Genomic DNA, 16,064 nt, shown 5'->3' with positions numbered 1-16,064 from the left:
GACCAAATTTTTCCTGAGGCACTTTCTTCTGTTCAAATTCACATTTCTCCCTTTCCTGCTAGGATGTGTAATCCTGATTCTCACTATCTCCCACCTCCCTGGTTGCAACAAGCCTTCCTTAACGCACCAGCCCTCTGCTCTCTGTGAAATCTGTCCATCCTCATTTGCCTTTCCTGGGTAGTCTGAGCCCTACAGAACCCCCAAAACCCCTCCTCAGGCTGTAGTCTTCACCTCTCCCACAACAAGCCAATGCATGGGTGAAAACACCAGAAGCAGTGGCATATTTTGTTGGGAGGGTAGTTCAGGCTACTGATAGCTTCTGGAAACACCTGAAGTAGTTGTGAATGTTGATTGAGAAGGTAAGTTTGGAATGGGGTGACCAAGTCATTTCCTAGGAGAACAAACTAGCCTTGGATTGAGCAAACCTCCAGAGCACAAGGAACAAATGCTTCTGAGAAAGCCATTGAACATGGTTCTCAAGAAAACGATTCCTTGTTGGCTCAAGGAGATGGGAAGTGGGAGTGAGAAGCCCAGTAAATTTAGGATGGAAGTACACGGGTGTTGCAGAGATGCCAGAATGTCCTGGAAGAAAAAAATACTGTTGAAATATGTACACAGAAGCCCTGTGTTTGCAGAAGTTATTCTATTGTCTGCCAGCGGTGGGTCAGAAAAGCCTCGAGCTCCTACAGCTGTCACTGCCTGCAGTCCAGACCTGTCCATCTGCACTGGGCTTGCTGCACAGAGGCAAAGAGGGGCTGTGGGAAGGGCTCCCCATAGCAGAGTACCCCCATGCTGGAGGTACTGGAGCATCGTGCCATTACTGACAGAGAACACAGGTGCCAGCAACGGCAGAGATGACATCTGTGAGCGGGGGAAATCCTGCCCCCCACAACCCCATCTCTGCTCCTCAGTGGGGACACGGCCCCAGGCAGCTGTGGCAGCAGGTGTGGGCCACCACCAGTGTCATGCCTGCTCCTCCACCGTCATCCTCACGCAAACAGGAGTGATGAAGACCTGTTCTAATGCTGTTTTCCTTCCCATCGCTTGTGCTTGTGGAAACATGCAAAACTACATTAATTTTGGAAAAGCCTTGGTCCATACCCATGGCTGTGTAGTCACTCCTCCTGCTCCTGTCCTGTCCCTGAACTGCCAGTGTACGTTGGGATTCAGTTGAGGCCTATCAATCTGCTAAACAAAGCATTATTAAGGCTTAAGGAGAGGTCCATTTTGGGAGCTGTATGAGGGAAAATAAGCACATGTCAGTGGTGCTCAATATAGCAATCATTATAAAGTGCTTGGCATAGACCCCACAACCAAAACCTAATCCCTGCTCCTGCAGTACAGACCCTTCTCCTTAAATAACTGCTCAAGTACCCAAATCTGCTCCACTTTCCACTCATACTGATGTCCAGAGGAGAGGGATTATCCTGTACCGCCTGATCCCTGGGTGGACAAAGCAGCACACTGGGTGAGCATCCATCACAAAGCTCCTCTGGCACTGCAGCCATCATCCAGCAGTTCAGATGCTCATCTGAGGCTCTGGCAGTTGGACCAACCAGATCTGTACTTAAGAACATAAGCCTTGACTTTGTCAGTCAGAGGATCGTCCTAATAAAAACCCCTAAGATAATAGGCCCTACCTGGCCTCCATCACAGGGTGGGCTCTCACAGGGTGAGAAGTGTCACCATGTGGATGTGCAACCCTTAGCTCAGCAACCCCAGCCCTCCTCTTTTCCAAGGGCTGGAAGAAACATGCTGAGTCCCCACAAGCAGCCAAACGCTGTGTCCCCATTCACATAGATGCAGAAGGTCCCTCCATCCATTTCCAGGTAGCCTAGCTGGCATTGCAGTGGATATGATGGTACCACTGGGATGCCTGTAAGAGTACAGCCGTGTGCACAGACGCACAGCTTCCAGTTCTCCCACCTGAATGAGTGTAACAAAAATGATAAACCTTCCTCAACACTGCGCATTTCCTCAGTAGGTCTCCTGATTGCAACAGTCATGACCCTGCCCTACTCTACTTGAAACTCACCTGCAAGCACAAACCACATTATGCTCCTATCTAATAAATCTCTTTTTTTGGAAGCTCTCCTGTCTGTATCTTTTCACATGATGACCTTCTTTGTTCCCTAGATGCACTGACTGCCCTGATTGAGAGAAAAGGCATCCACAGAGCAAGTCATACATGGGCTTTGTGGTCCATCTGAGTGCAATACTGAAAGCTTCAGTGTGGGCTTCAAGGCAGTAGGGAGGTGGAGGTACAGACCAGATAACAAGCCTGCACAAAACATAAGTGCCAATGTAGATGTACCTTATGAGTCCCCAGCTAGAGTGGACTCTGGTGGCATCTTGCCCAGGCAATACAACAGCACACTCCCTTTCTGACACAACACACTGTCTTCACCACCTGTGCAGCAGGTAACACTGTGGCAACAGCGCTCCTATGAGGCACTGAAGACAGAGATGAAAAGCCAGGTGTCCTTATCAGATCACTTTTGTGTGGTCCCTTCCTTGTGGCATCCCAGGGCTTTATGGGCTGTGTTGCATGTATCCTGATCCTCCTTCTCAGGGGGCATTGTCACACCTTTGCTAGGTGTGACAAAGGTGTATCTACACCATGCAATGGAATAATGCTTCTGCATGATGCAAACCACAATGATACACGAGTCTGCAAAGCAGCAAACACAAGGGCAGACATACTTTACCATGTGGAGACAGCTCCTCAGGGTAGTCCCGAGCTGATGCAGGGCTCACAAAGGCTTACCTGCCAATACTCACGAAATGACAACTGCAGCAAGAGCTCTGTGCAGCCATGTGGAAACATCACAGAAAGCAAGTTTAGAAAAAACTGGAAAGTGCTGGTGTTTCCTAAGTGTTGGGTACTTTCTGGTACTGCTGTTCCCCATGTTCCTGGGCTGCAGAAGACAAAAAGCACATGCTTCCATCCTTTGGACGCACCTCTAATGCACGCTCCCCTGTCAGGACCCACAGACCTGCTTGCTTCAGCAGAGGAAGGAGCTTGGACACAGCTGCAGATGTCCAGTTCTGCTGAACTAGAAACACATGGGCTGAAATAACCCCGGCTGCAGTCCCACCTCCCAAGCCCCTCCTGCTTCCCAGTTTATTTCTGCCCTTTGAGTGCAAGGCGAGGCAGTGATTCGGTGGATGCTGTCAGCCTGGATCTGCTGAGGCAGCCCATGTGACTCATGCTCCCTGCGGGCTCTGCAATGAAGCACTCGCATCCCTCAGCCTTCAGAGCCAAATGACCCCTGTGTGTTTGTTCGCATGCTCCCGAGGTCTAGAAGGGAGGAAGCTGTGCACTTCAGCCTCTTCTCATCTCCTTTTATCTCAGTGGGGAGAAAAAGAACAGTTTTCATCGTCCATTTGAGTGGCTCATTGGCCTAATGCAGCTGCAGAGAGAGAGTAGCTTCTATTCGCTCCTCTCAAAGCTTAAGGTGAATAGGAGTACCAGACACTTTTGAGTGCTCAGCTATGGACAGGGTCCTTTCTGAGAGTATTCCCAAGTACGTGTTTACCAGGAGGGACCCCAGGGCTCCTTAGTGCAATCACATCCAAGCAACACCACCAAACCACAGTGGGCTGCATTTGCTTCAAGTATCTCAGCATCTTTCCCCAGCATCGCCCCTGAAGAAGTCTTTGGCTCTCCTCCTGTTCAGTATTACGGAGCCCTGGGAGCAGCAGTAAAAGACTCTGGAGCACAGGGAGCTTTCTCATCAATCCTCCTGCTCACTGGGAAGGGGTTCAAAAGGGTCAGTTGAATCTGGCCATTCAACAGTGGTTACAGGACTGGTGCTGCAGATGGGGGTTCTGCTACTTAGACCATGGGACTTGCTTTGAGAAGCCTGGGGCTGATGAGGGCTGATGGGGTCCACCACCAAGCTGGTGAAAGGGGCTTTGAACTAAAGTTGCTGGGGCAGGGGAATCTCAACCAATCCTGCTCCTACCAGTTTGATGCCATTGCCAGTAAGAGATGCCCAGAGCTTGCAGAGGGGTCACAGGTCAGCAGGAGAGCACCAGAACATCAGCACAAAGGAATTCCAGCCACTCCATCTAGTAAGTCAGCTTCAGCAGGGACCCAGCTGAAATGTCTCTATGCAAACGTAGCATGGAGAATAAACAAGAGGGGGTAGAGACGTGTGCATCCTGCAGGGCTGTGGTCTTATTGGCATCACAGAGACATGGTGGGATGGCTCCTGTGACTGAAGTGTTGGAACGTAAGGATACAGGCTCTTCAGGAAGGACAGGCAGGGAAGATGAAGAGAGGGTGTTACCCCCTGTGCCAGTGGCAAGCTGGAGTGCATGGAGTTCTGCCTGGGGATGGAAGAGGAAGTGAACAAAAGTTTATGGGTCAGGATTTAAGGGAAGGCAGGGACGGGGTCTGCTACAGGCCACCCAACCAGGAAGACTGAGTGGAGGAGGCCCTATATAGGCATATAGGAGCAGCCTCACTTTAATGAGCCCTGTTCCTCACGGGGAACCTCAACCACCCTGCTTGAGGGACAACAGAGCAGGGCCTAAGCAATCCAGCAGGCTCCTTCTCCAAGCGATAGAGGAGCCAATGAGGAGAGGTGCTATGGTGTACCTTACTCTCACCAACAAGGGCAGGCTGGTGGGGAAAGTGAAGCTCAAGGGAAGCCTTGGCTGCAGTGATCACAAAGTGGTGGAGTTTGGGAACCTTAGGGCAATGAGGAGGGTGCACAAGCTTGCTACCCTGGTTTCAGGAGAGCAGACTTTGGTCTCTTCAGGGATCTGCTTGGTTGAGTACCATGGGATAAAGCCCTGCAGGGAAGAGGGACCCAAGAAAGCTGGTCAATATCCAAGAATCACCTCCTCCAAGCTCAGGAGCGATGCATCCCAGCAGAGAGGAAGTCAGGCAGAAACACCAGAAGGCCTGTGTGGATGAAAGATTTGCTCCTGGACAAAGCCCAACACAAAAAGGAAGCCTACAGAGGGTGGAAGCAAGGGCAAGTAGTCTGGGAGGAATACAGAGAAACTGTTCAAGCAGCCAGCAATCAGGTAAAGCCATGACAGAATGAAATCTGGCCAGGGACATCAAGGGCAACAAGGAAAGCTTCTGTAGGTATGTCAGTGATAAAAGGAAGACCAGGAAAATGTGGGCTCTCTTTGGAAGAAAGTGGGAGACCTGCTTGCCTGGGACATAGAGAAGATGAGGTATTCAACCACTTATTTTGCCTTGGGCTCCACCAGGTGCTCCAGACACACCTCCCAAGTCTCAGATGGCAAAGGCAGGGATTAGGAGAATAAAGAACCACACAATGCAGAAGATCAGGCTTGAAACCATCTGAGGAACCTGACAGTGCACAAATCCATGGGACCTGATGATACGCATCCATAGGTCCTGAAGGAGAGCCAGAGAGCTTCCCTTGCTCAGGCCAGCTGCATCCAGCGTGTCAGCAGTGCTCCTGAAATCCCAGCCTATTTTTGAACGAGGGAAAGATTGTTCTGGTCTTGAGAAACCTCAGGCATACAAGGCAAGCTGGGGGAACGGGTGGTAAAATGAAAACTGCATTCCTGGGTTACAAATCCAAAGAAAATAAATCATTTTGGCTCCTTCCAGACATCATAGGATCCCAGATTAATGATTCAAGAGCTCCTAATTATCCTTTCCCTGTATGAGAACAAACAAGTAAGTGTTTGGTAATTTTGGGAAGTGGTGTAATTAAACACTGAAATTACATTTAAACGTCCTTTACAGACTGGAACTCTGCGCACTGGGATATCAGTGATGCTACAGGGCCAGGAGGGATGCAAAAGGGGTCAGTAACATACTGAGAAGAGCGCGCAAAGCCTCCCATCACTTGCGCAGCGCAGTGGGGGAAGCAGGAGGATATGTACCAAATGGCATGCAGCATCAGAACAACCATGGGCCTGACAAACCTACCCTGGTATTTCCTTTTCTCAAGGAAAATGTCATATACAAATACTGATGTATATAACAGGAAAACCAATCTTTTATAAGGTGTCCAGCTGTGTAAGGACAAACATTCATCTGTAAACAAGCATCCACGAATTCAAATCCTAGTTTTCACACTGCAAACCCTTATATTTCTGTGTAGCTCACGAACAGTCTGTCCCCTGATGTGAGCTATTATCACTTGCCCATTTTGCAGATGAATTATCCAAGAAATCTCACTAAATCTTTCTGTACAGTGCTAGAAATAGAACCTCAGGTTTGGATATGATAAATCTACATTGCAGTCAGTGCCTTTGCTGAGGGAATCTGCCAACATATCTGCTTGGCTGGCTTCTTGTTAGCCATTAACCAGATCCCAGGAAGGACGCCAGGAAACCTGCCTGGAAGCACACCAGCGCAGCCTCACGAGAGGCTGTGTAAGCTATGGCTCTGAGGACGGGTTTAATCGCATCCATGGTCTGTGAGAAACGTGTAAAACCTCCCATGGTCACTTCTCAAGGTCCTGAGTAAGGGCTGCAAACCATCAAAGCAGTGTGATGTGAATTTGGCTGTTCTCTTCATGCTTTTGCTTTTAGGATTCTGGTGTTTGTTTCTTGGTTAAAGAGCTCTTTCAGATGCTTCTTTAAGAACCCAGGGCACCTTCAGAGACAGCACTGCCCTGGACCCACCGAACTGCCCTCCAGCAAGAACTCATCTTCATACAATGAACTCTTCTAGGAAACATTTCTTACCCTGGCAGTGCAACACGGGTGTTTCTTTGGGCCTGCGTGTCTGAGGGTGTTTTAGTGAGCTACTGAGCCTTTAGACTGCACATCACTGGTCAGAGCTCAGCCTGGCTCCGTAGGAAAAACTGCTCCCAGCTCTGTGAGTGCTTCTAAGAGATGGGTCGGGAGGAAGGGTGTTCTCACTTCTAGCCTGGACTTCCTGGATACACAGGGAACACTGTGGGGCTTCAGGGTTTCCAGATCCAAACATTGGCACTCCTCTCTGCATGTGCATTGTCTGTATGCAGCACATACACAGTTGCAATCCACCTCTTATCAAAACCAGTGAAACGACTTGTCTGGAAATCCTAGGCAAATGAACAGAGTCTTCTAAATCCATTTAGATGAGATGGAGAGACGAGCATCTGCTCAGGCGTATGACAGCCTCAGTGTAACAGCTCTTCTTCCGCCAGAGTTTGTTCCGCTTCACAATACATCTTCAGTTTTGTGCCTTCATTCAAACTAAGAACCCAGCCACCTCTGCAAACACAAGAAGCCTCTTTGAGATAGGAGGATGCGTCCCCATCCAGCTCTGCTCACCAGTCTCTGTCAGGGGTAGCCGACACTGGGCTGCAGGACATCCCCACCTGAGCAGAGCTGAGGCAGGCAGCGCAGAAAGTATCGGAAGCTCAGTTCACTGTTTCACTGAGATAACAAGAGGATTTATTCACCCACGCAGGCAGGATAACAACTCACACTAAGGAGACTCCACTTCTGAATCAGAAGAAGATGGTAATGTGGAAGTTATCACATTAAGTAATTCACAGGAATGACACAACCGGAGCTGCACAAATGTTTACATTTGTGGATACAGACGTTCTCACTTCAAGGCATAAGCCTCCCACAAATGATGGGAATTGACAAGAAATGGCTGATGGGGGACCATAACTGTCCCTTCTCACATCTCTGGCTGTTGCTGAACTGACCACTGAGATGAGCCACCTCGGGGCTGTTCCATTGTGCATGCTCCTGCATGCCAAAGAATAGCCAAAGCATGGCAGCATCATCACCACCTACCTTCCTCAAAAATATCTCATCACCTACCTGACGCAAAGCAAGATCTGTTCTAGTGGTTCCTGATTCAACTCACCATCTCTAAAGCAGGCCCCAGTCACAACAGCTACTGCAATGCAAACAGGTCTTGTCTCAGAGATGATCTCTGATACCACTGGAACTGCCTTCACTGCCGTCCCTGGGCCTGAGAACCAGCAGCACCTCCAGCTTTCTTACTCAGGACTCTCTCCTGCTGACCATATAAGCCGTAGACGAAATCCCTCAGTATCCAAGGCACTTGGGATCATCTCAGCCAGTATTTAGAATGATGCATGAAATCAGACCTGTCAGAGTGGGTGATAAAGCTGAGCAAACCCCGGGTCCATAGAGTCAGGTCCTCTTTAGCAAACACGGTGATGCAGCAGGAGCGGGTCTGTAGAGGAACATAGCTGCTTCTGAGGGCTTAGTGGCCATGCTATAAATGTCTGCAGGTTTACTTCAGCCTAACCCCAGCCCAAAGCAAAGCTGAAGTCTCATAGTCCTCATAGCACATTTACTGCACATCTCTCAGGTAGGTTCATCTGAATTGTTCATGTCCTCCTGATCCAAACTGAGGTGTTGATGCAGCTGCACCCTAACCGTCCAGCAATACAGACTCCCACCCTAGTTCTAACGGGGGAAAGGCGTGTAGAGATTTTGGTAGGCATCCGTTCCCAAACGAAACAAAGACAAGGAAGATGGTGGTGGTGCCTTCACTTCAATAGCAAGCAAGAAGAAAATGAGATGTCTGTGGTCGCTTGAAGACTCTCTAGCCAGGGTTGCCCTCGCTGAGCTGACACCCCTGGAGGGGGAGCTTCACCCCTCTGACATGACCAACCCATTCCTCCGAGCACTACTCCCCTCTATCACCTTCCCTCTCGTCCCCTTGCCCTGTTTGTGGGACCACGCTGCCGGCCGGTGACGGGAAAGACCATCCCAGCAGCTGAGCAAACGGAGTCACCCTGGGCACCAGGCGCCCTGGCTACCCTTCTCTGCAAGCACCCCTCGCAGGCCCCTCTGTCAGCACCAGCTCTTTGCCTTTCCCCTCCTGTCGGCACGCATCCTCCGACACCTCTTACGGTCTGGGTGCCCCTTCATAACCCTCGTTCTTTGGGAACGGGAGCCGGGCACCTTCTCGTCCTGCATCCCGTATTCCCGGCGACTGCCAGCCTTGCCCCGTGGGGCAGGAGGGATGCACACGAGAGGGAGCGGGCTGGGAGCCGGCACCAGCGGCGGCACCACCAGCCCCTGCGGCTGAGCCCCGACCGACACCAGCCCCGGGAGGCGCCGCAGGTGCCCGGGCCGCCGGGCGGTGCCGGTGCCCGTGCCGGTGCCCGTGCCGGGGCGGTGGCTCCCGCACCCGGCCGCCCGGCCCGCCCCCTGGCTGCTCGGCCCGGCGGTGCTCCCGCCGCCGTCTGCCGCCAGCGCTCCCCGCCCCTCGCCCCTCGCCGTCGCCCCGCCCGGCGGATGGCCGGAGCGCGGGGCCGGGGCGGCTGCTGCCTGCGGCGTCCGCTGCGGCGGCCGGGGCCGGGGGCCGGCACAGCCGGGCAGAGGCGCGCACAGCCGCGCGGGGCGCCCGTCGCCATGGCAGCGCTTGCTCCGGCGAGAGGTAAGATGGGTCCCCCCGGCCCCCGCCGCCGCGATCGGCCCCCGCCGCCGGCCCCCGCTCCGCTCCGTCGCGCACAGGGCGGCGCCGCCGCCGCTGCCGGGTACGGCCGCGCCCCGGGGGGCGCCCCACGGGCTCCGCGGCCCCGGCCCCGGCCGCTCCGCACCGCTTCGCCTCGCCGCGGGAGGCGAGGCCCGGCCCGGCCCGACCCGACCCGACCCCCCGCCGCCCCTTCGGCCGCCGTGGCCGGGCTGCCAGTGACGGGCAACGGGAGGGGTGGGCGGGGGCAGCACCGCAGCTCAGCCCTGGGCCGGCCGCATCCCCCCGCGCCCCGCGGTTCTCCACTCTTCGTGCAGTTATTGTGGGTCACCTTCCCCTGAGTCACCAGCCCCAGGAGGCTCCCTTCGCCCTGCGGGTGGGATGGGCGGGGGGGGGCTCTGGCCAGGAAGCGGGACCGGGCGAGGATGGGTTTCCCTGACCTGGCCTTTCGGCATCGGCTCCGGGGCTCTCCCGTCTCCGGGAGCGGGAGGACCGCAGCTCGGAGCAGAATTGAGCCCCAAAGCCAGCAGAGGCGGGGGGTTCCTGCCTCATCGAGGGAACAGCGTGGGCCACCAGAAGAAGCTGGGTGGGAAGGGCGGCAGAAGGAGATGCTGCAGGGAAAATCCTTCCCCTGGGATTAGCGGGGCCGGCTAGCTTCATAACTGTCTCCAGAGGCCACAGGCCTCACTGCAAGAGTGATGATGGCACTGGGGGGAGAGAAGATGAACTGGGGCAGAACGAAGGGCATCACAAATCCAGTCATGGCAAACTGCTCCAAGCAGGGAGGAAAGGAGGAAAAGCCTCAGGTGGTTACAGAGAGGATGGGAACGGGACCACTAGCCCGGGCCGGGTGTCCACTGTCTATGCACAGAAAGATTTAAGTTTACACCTGCTCTGGTCAATGCACACAGCAGGCCTATCCCTTCCTGGAATACGCTGCTTGGATGCTCCCTCTAGATGTAGACAGGAGAAGGGGGTCTGTGCTGCTAGGACCAGGGTTCGCTGGCAGAGGTGAGTAGTCTCAGGACTAGGTTAGCAGTCTCATTGAATGGGTTTGTAACCGTGGGGTGTCTGGAGACCAGAGCTGCTCAAGCAGAAATGCTCTAGGTGGGTGTGATGTGTGGCCAAAAGACTGCGCTTCAAGACTGTGTGGTGGCATGCACCCATGGATGGGACAGGATGGGATGACAAGCTAAATCCAAAGCACTGGTGGAGAAAAGCTGAGGTCCAAAGACTGGTGGACCTGTCTGGCAGGAGCAGGACCGGAATGGCACGGAGAGATGCATGGCAGAAGTGGCACTAGTAACGCTCTGCGTGGGGAGCCGGAGACAGGAAGGGCAGGGAGCACAGCGTGTCTCAGCAGCATTGGAGGGAATTGCTTTGGGGACGGAGTACAGCCTGAGGTATGGAAGGACTGGTGCAAAACTGGCTTTTCTGCTCCCTGAAAGACACAGGGAGCTCTCTGCACAGCCTAAATCATGACAAGGTGTTTGTGTGGGCAAGGAGAAAGAGTGAGCTGAGGAGATGATAGAATTATGTTAGATTACTTTTTCTCTTTCCTCTCTTCTACAGTGAACCTCGTGCCCTGAATCTCCAAGGGAACCTTTGAAAAGGATCTTCCCCTCCCCGCCATCTCCTTATTGTTTGCCAGCTCTGCTCTGTGCTGTGCAGGGAAGCTTAAAGAGCAGGCTGAGCCCTGGAGGACAGCAAAAAGGACAATGAGGGTGCTGTGAGGTCTTGGATAGGGAACCCTCTGGATTTTGTTCCTCACCCTTCACTCTCCGTTGATAGTTCTCTCGCAGCCTTGGCAAGAAACCTCTCTCTGGTCACGAGCGTGGCATTTGGTGAGAAGGAGAATTACACACGGTGTATGAAACACCCTCACCATTTGCACAGGACCTTTGTCCTGCCTCCTATCATCTCTGAAACTCTTACCTAGCTCCACATCCACTAGGACGCTGGGCAGCAGCCACTTGCTACTGCCAAACTGTTTGGAGTCCCCAGCGGTCCCTGTTTGCATGTGGCCTTCACCAGTCCCAGCAGAAGGTGGTCCCTGAGACAGAAGGTCCCTGGTGGGCACATGGAAGTAAGGAGAGCTTTTTCTTTGGGGGAAGAGTGGAAAAGGGGGATGAAATAGATGGGGAGGAAAAAAAAAAGTGAGCCCAAGCGAGTGAGGGGAGAAGCGCTGGCAAGTGTTCATGAGAAAGAGAGAGAAAGGTGGAAGAGAGAAGAAGGAGAACAGGGAAAAAGTTAGAACAAGGGAAAGAAATATAATCAAATAGAAGGGAAAGGGAGGACTGAAAGTGAGGCAGAGTTGACAGCTGTTCTGCCTACTACCTGGTGGCAATGCCTTGAGAAACCCCACCAGCGTGCATACACCTCGCATCACAGCAGCAGATGAGGGACGTGGCTCCCCCAGTGCGGAGTCCCACTCTCCCTCTTACAGAGCCCGAGCAGCAGGGACCGGGTGCAGCCTAGCAGGGGTGGCAGCATGGGGGACTCTGAATCAGAGTCCACCTTGCACAACAACTCCCTGTGGTGGCTGGCATGTGGGATGTTAGCCCTGTTGGCCAACTCTTGGATTATCCTCAGCATCACGGCCAAGCAACAGAAACACAAGCCCCTGGAGCTGCTGCTATGCTTCCTTGCTGGGACCCACATCCTTATGGCAGCAGTGCCCCTCACCACCTATGCTGTGGTGCAGCTGCGGCGCGAGTCCTCCGACTACGACTGGAACGAAAGCATCTGCAAGGTCTTCGTCTCCACATACTACACTCTAGCACTGGCCACCTGCTTCACCGTGGCCTCCCTTTCCTACCACCGCATGTGGATGGTGAGGTGGCCAGTCAACTACCGGCTGAGCAATGCCAAGAAGCAGGCTCTGCACGCCGTCATGGGTATCTGGATGGTGTCATTCATCCTCTCCACCCTGCCCTCCATCGGCTGGCACAACAATGGCGAGCGCTACTATGCCCGTGGCTGCCAGTTCATTGTCAGCAAGATAGGGCTGGGCTTCGGTGTCTGCTTTAGCCTCCTTCTGCTCGGAGGAATCGTCATGGGCTTGGTGTGTGTGGGCATCACTTTCTACCAAACCCTGTGGGCACACAGAAGACGCCGGCAGTGCCGCCATCAGAGGGCAGAGGAGGCATCATCCTGCTCTTCATCAGCACACACCACTTTCAATGTGCCAGCCATTGTAGTGGAGGATGTACGTGGCAAAAGGAGGTCTTCACTGGATGGCTCCGAGTCAGCCAAGACCTCTTTGCAGATGACCAACCTCATCAGCGCTATTGTCTTCCTGTATGACACGCTCACTGGGGTGCCTATCTTGGTAAGCAGTGAGTTCTCCCTTCCCCTTCAGACTCTGCAGTTTAACTAGATTTCCATTTCTCTCAGGTTTCAGAGAAAAAGAGTTTTCTGTCCGCCAGCCAGGCACGGTGTTGCCGAATCTGCGTTATTCTGGGGGCCGGTTTTAAAGATTGCAGTAATTCTCTCATCCTTCTGCAGCAGTATTTTTGTAAGACAAGCTGAAGGCTGGGGTGTACACACACAGAGCTAAAACCACTGTGGAAGTTTCAAGCCGTTAGGAGGAGAGGAAATTATTCTGCAAACTTACAGGGGGATCTAGCTCTGTAAAAACAATGAGATTTCTGTTTCTCCCATTTGCTTCTGGGGAACTGATACCCCAGCTTTAAGAGCTGTTGCAGCCAGTTTTCTTTTTCCTTCTGCTCGTATAGTCATAGTCAGCATTCAGGTTTTGGCTGGCTGGTTGATTCTCTGCAAAACTGGAGGGCTGGGGAAGTTCTCAAAGGGAACCATTAGGAGAGCAGAGGCTTAGTCACAGCTCTGCTTGCTTTTTTCCAGTGGCTGTGTCCTTTGTTAGCACCTATTTAGCTCCAGTTTATAAATGAGCACAGGGAAAAAAGGGATGCAAAAACCAGGTCTCACATTAGAGATCTGACAGCTTGGAATATGATCCAGCAAACCTGGGGCAACACCACAGGAATGGGGTAATTACTTAACAAATCCTTTACAGACAGATTGTGTTCTACTACAAATTGACTCCTGGTATCGTTCTCCCTTGATCCCCACTTCTGTCTTCTTTCTCAGTGTTGTTTCTCTCTCTTACCTCGAAGGTTGTGAGCTTTTTTAGCCTGCGCTATGATACGGCCCCAACCTGGATGGTCCTGGCTGTGCTCTGGTGCTCCATGGTGCAGACCCTGCTGCTCCCCTCCTTCATCTGGTCCTGCGAGCGCTACCGAGCAGATCTCCGCACTGTGTGGGAGCAATGTGTGGCCATTATGTCTGAGGAAGATGGAGATGATGGTAAGCACTTCACCACCCCACAGCCACCTTTCTTCACTGACCCCCTCCCTAAAAGACTTCAGAGGAAAGAGGGGTTTGCCTTGTGAAAAGGACCTGACTGCACCAGGAGTGGTGTTGTGGGTCACTAGGACGCGTTATAGCTTAGGGTTGGCAACCATGAGAAAATCTGTTCTGGAGAAGGCTCTGCCACTCACTTGCTGCCTTAGGCCTCACTAGCATCCAGGAAAAACTAGTGGAACAGTAGATGCAAGAGTAGACACCATGCATACATCTGCCAAACCACAACAAAAGTGGCCCTTGGCCAGCTCACTGATCCAAAGGTCCAAGTTCTAGCAGTGAGCAATTCAAAAGCAAGACAGAAGAAACAGGGCAACCTCTGGGTGCTTTAGTGCTGCTGTAAGCAGAAAGATGAGGTCCTTGTTCACACGTGAGCCCTGAGGGCTGCAAGGCAGGGCAGCGGGAGTCACACAAGGGTTAGAATGGCTTCGGGATGTTCTGGTAACGCTCTTCTGGCCGAAAAGCGTTGACTGCTGTTCTCCTCTTTGCCAACAGATGGTGTGTGTGATGATTATGGCGACAGCAGGATCTGCAAAGTAAGGTTTGATGCGAACGGCGCTGCAGCTGTGAAGCGGGACTCCCGGGACATCAAGCTGCTACCCATGCACCACATGTTGTTGCCCCAGGACAAGGTGCACTATCTGCAGGTGAGCTGATAGCTGTCAGGGGCAGCCCCACAACCCACTTCCTTCTCTGTCAGTTTCCCCCACCTTTGTGTCCTTTTGACTCCTCTGAGAAAGCCTCAGCTACTCCCTTCCTGTTCTGTCTCTTCAAGTTTTCTATCACCTGCCTCCTTCTCCGTTTTCCAGGTCCCCCTCTCTCGGAGAATGTCACATGATGAGACTAACATCTTCTCCGCCCACCGCTCTGCTCCATCCTTCCTACACAAGTGGTCTTCATCTGATGACATTCGCATTCCCACTCCCCGCAAACCCGGCGGCCCCATCTTCTTGCCTCCTCAGCTGCATGACTACCAGCACCGCCAGCGGCCCCCTGAAGATGAGCTGACAACCCTACGGCAGTTTCTGGAAGGGGGGCTGGTGCCCCGGGGCTCCAGCGCCTGCTTCTTCCGAGATGAGATCACCACATTCATTGACGAGACGCCGCAGCCCTCCCCAGCCTGCAGCCCACGGCACTCCCGTCTCCCGCTCGCATCGCGCCGCGATCGCCGCCTCTCCCTTGGCAGCAGAGAGGAGGAGAACGCCGACCGGCCACGGCGCTGCTCCTTGGCTTGCAGTGAAGCCTTGCAGCTCCAGGATAGAGAGCAGGCACTGTGTGAAAGGACCCTTGAGGCCAGCGAGCCACAGACCTTCCAGGATCCCAAACTATGAGAGACAGCATCAAAAACATTCAGTGCCATCATGATTTTTAACTGAAACTTCAAGTGTTCCCTTTGTCCCGGGACCTGATCACTAATTTGCATTCTCATCCTTCTCGCCAGCAGGCAGGAACACGGCAGCCCACGCTGGTGGGGGAAGAAGAAGTGGGACACGGACTGCAGAAGAGCGAGATGGACGGATGAACAGCCAGCCTGTGCCTGCTCTCAGGTTATAAACACACCCTCCGCTGCCATCACCACTTGGCACCCTCGCCAGTCCAGTCCCTTTGTGAATTCCACCCTCGCATCCGCTCTGCCCGAAGAGACGAGGCAGGCACAGAATGGTATTAAAATTCTATATTTGGAGTGTCAATCGTGTGTCTGTTTTTAAAAAAAATATATTAGTAATAATTTTGTTTCCATAGAAACAAAGTAGCTGGCCTAATGTTTAATGGAGCTTCACAGGCTTCTGGAAGGGAAATGTGCAATGTGCGAGGCTCCTTAGCTTCCTCTCCATCCCTCTCTTGTCAGTGCATCTGGAAGGCAGCAGATGCTTAGCAGCCCAGGGAAGGGAACGAAGCCCGTATAGGAGATGTCACAGGAGACTGGGTGAAAAGTTTTCCTCTCCAGGGGAGTCAGGCTGCCTGCAGCTAAGCAGGGGCAGCCTCTGTGCTTTCTAATATTGCTCAGCAAAAGCTATTGCTTTGAGGGAACCCCAGGCTTGAAAGGAGATTCTCTGCAAAAAGACCCTCGCCCATAACATCTACTCTCACCGGTGCAAACTCTCGATTCCAGTGCAAACTTTGCATGAAAAACAATGGCCCAAACTTCCCACCCAAACAGGAAAGCTGACAGAGACTTTAGGGGGAGGCTCCCGCCGGCCCACGCTGTCAAAACTGGGAGAGGTGAAGTCCGGAGCAGAAAGATGAGGTTCTGTCTGAGCTTTCTGTCCTGCACAAACCT

The 16,064-nt window shown here is 53.0% G+C and overlaps 1 protein-coding gene across 2 annotated transcripts; it reads left to right on the top strand.

The window, feature by feature from the left end:
* The first annotated feature begins 9,249 nt into the window (after positions 1-9,249).
* Positions 9,250-15,474, top strand: GPR162 (G protein-coupled receptor 162). Of its 2 annotated transcripts, XM_065676238.1 has the most exons (6): positions 9,250-9,364; positions 10,973-11,244; positions 11,355-12,731; positions 13,537-13,726; positions 14,279-14,430; positions 14,593-15,474. In XM_065676238.1, exons 3-6 carry the CDS (start codon positions 11,892-11,894, stop codon positions 15,112-15,114), a joined length of 1,704 nt encoding a protein of 567 aa, XP_065532310.1. In that variant the 5' UTR covers positions 9,250-9,364; positions 10,973-11,244; positions 11,355-11,891; the 3' UTR covers positions 15,115-15,474. The 2 variants fall into 2 exon arrangements, with proteins under 2 accessions (XP_065532310.1, XP_065532309.1); XM_065676237.1 differs by having other exon boundaries at positions 10,973-12,731.
* The last annotated feature ends 590 nt before the right edge of the window (positions 15,475-16,064 follow it).

This window comes from Lathamus discolor, chromosome 4 (assembly GCF_037157495.1).
Source record: "Lathamus discolor isolate bLatDis1 chromosome 4, bLatDis1.hap1, whole genome shotgun sequence".
Classification (NCBI taxonomy): domain Eukaryota; kingdom Metazoa; phylum Chordata; class Aves; order Psittaciformes; family Psittacidae; genus Lathamus; species Lathamus discolor.
The sequence above is the reverse complement of the archived record's forward strand: the minus strand, read 5'-3'. Positions and strand labels throughout refer to the sequence as shown.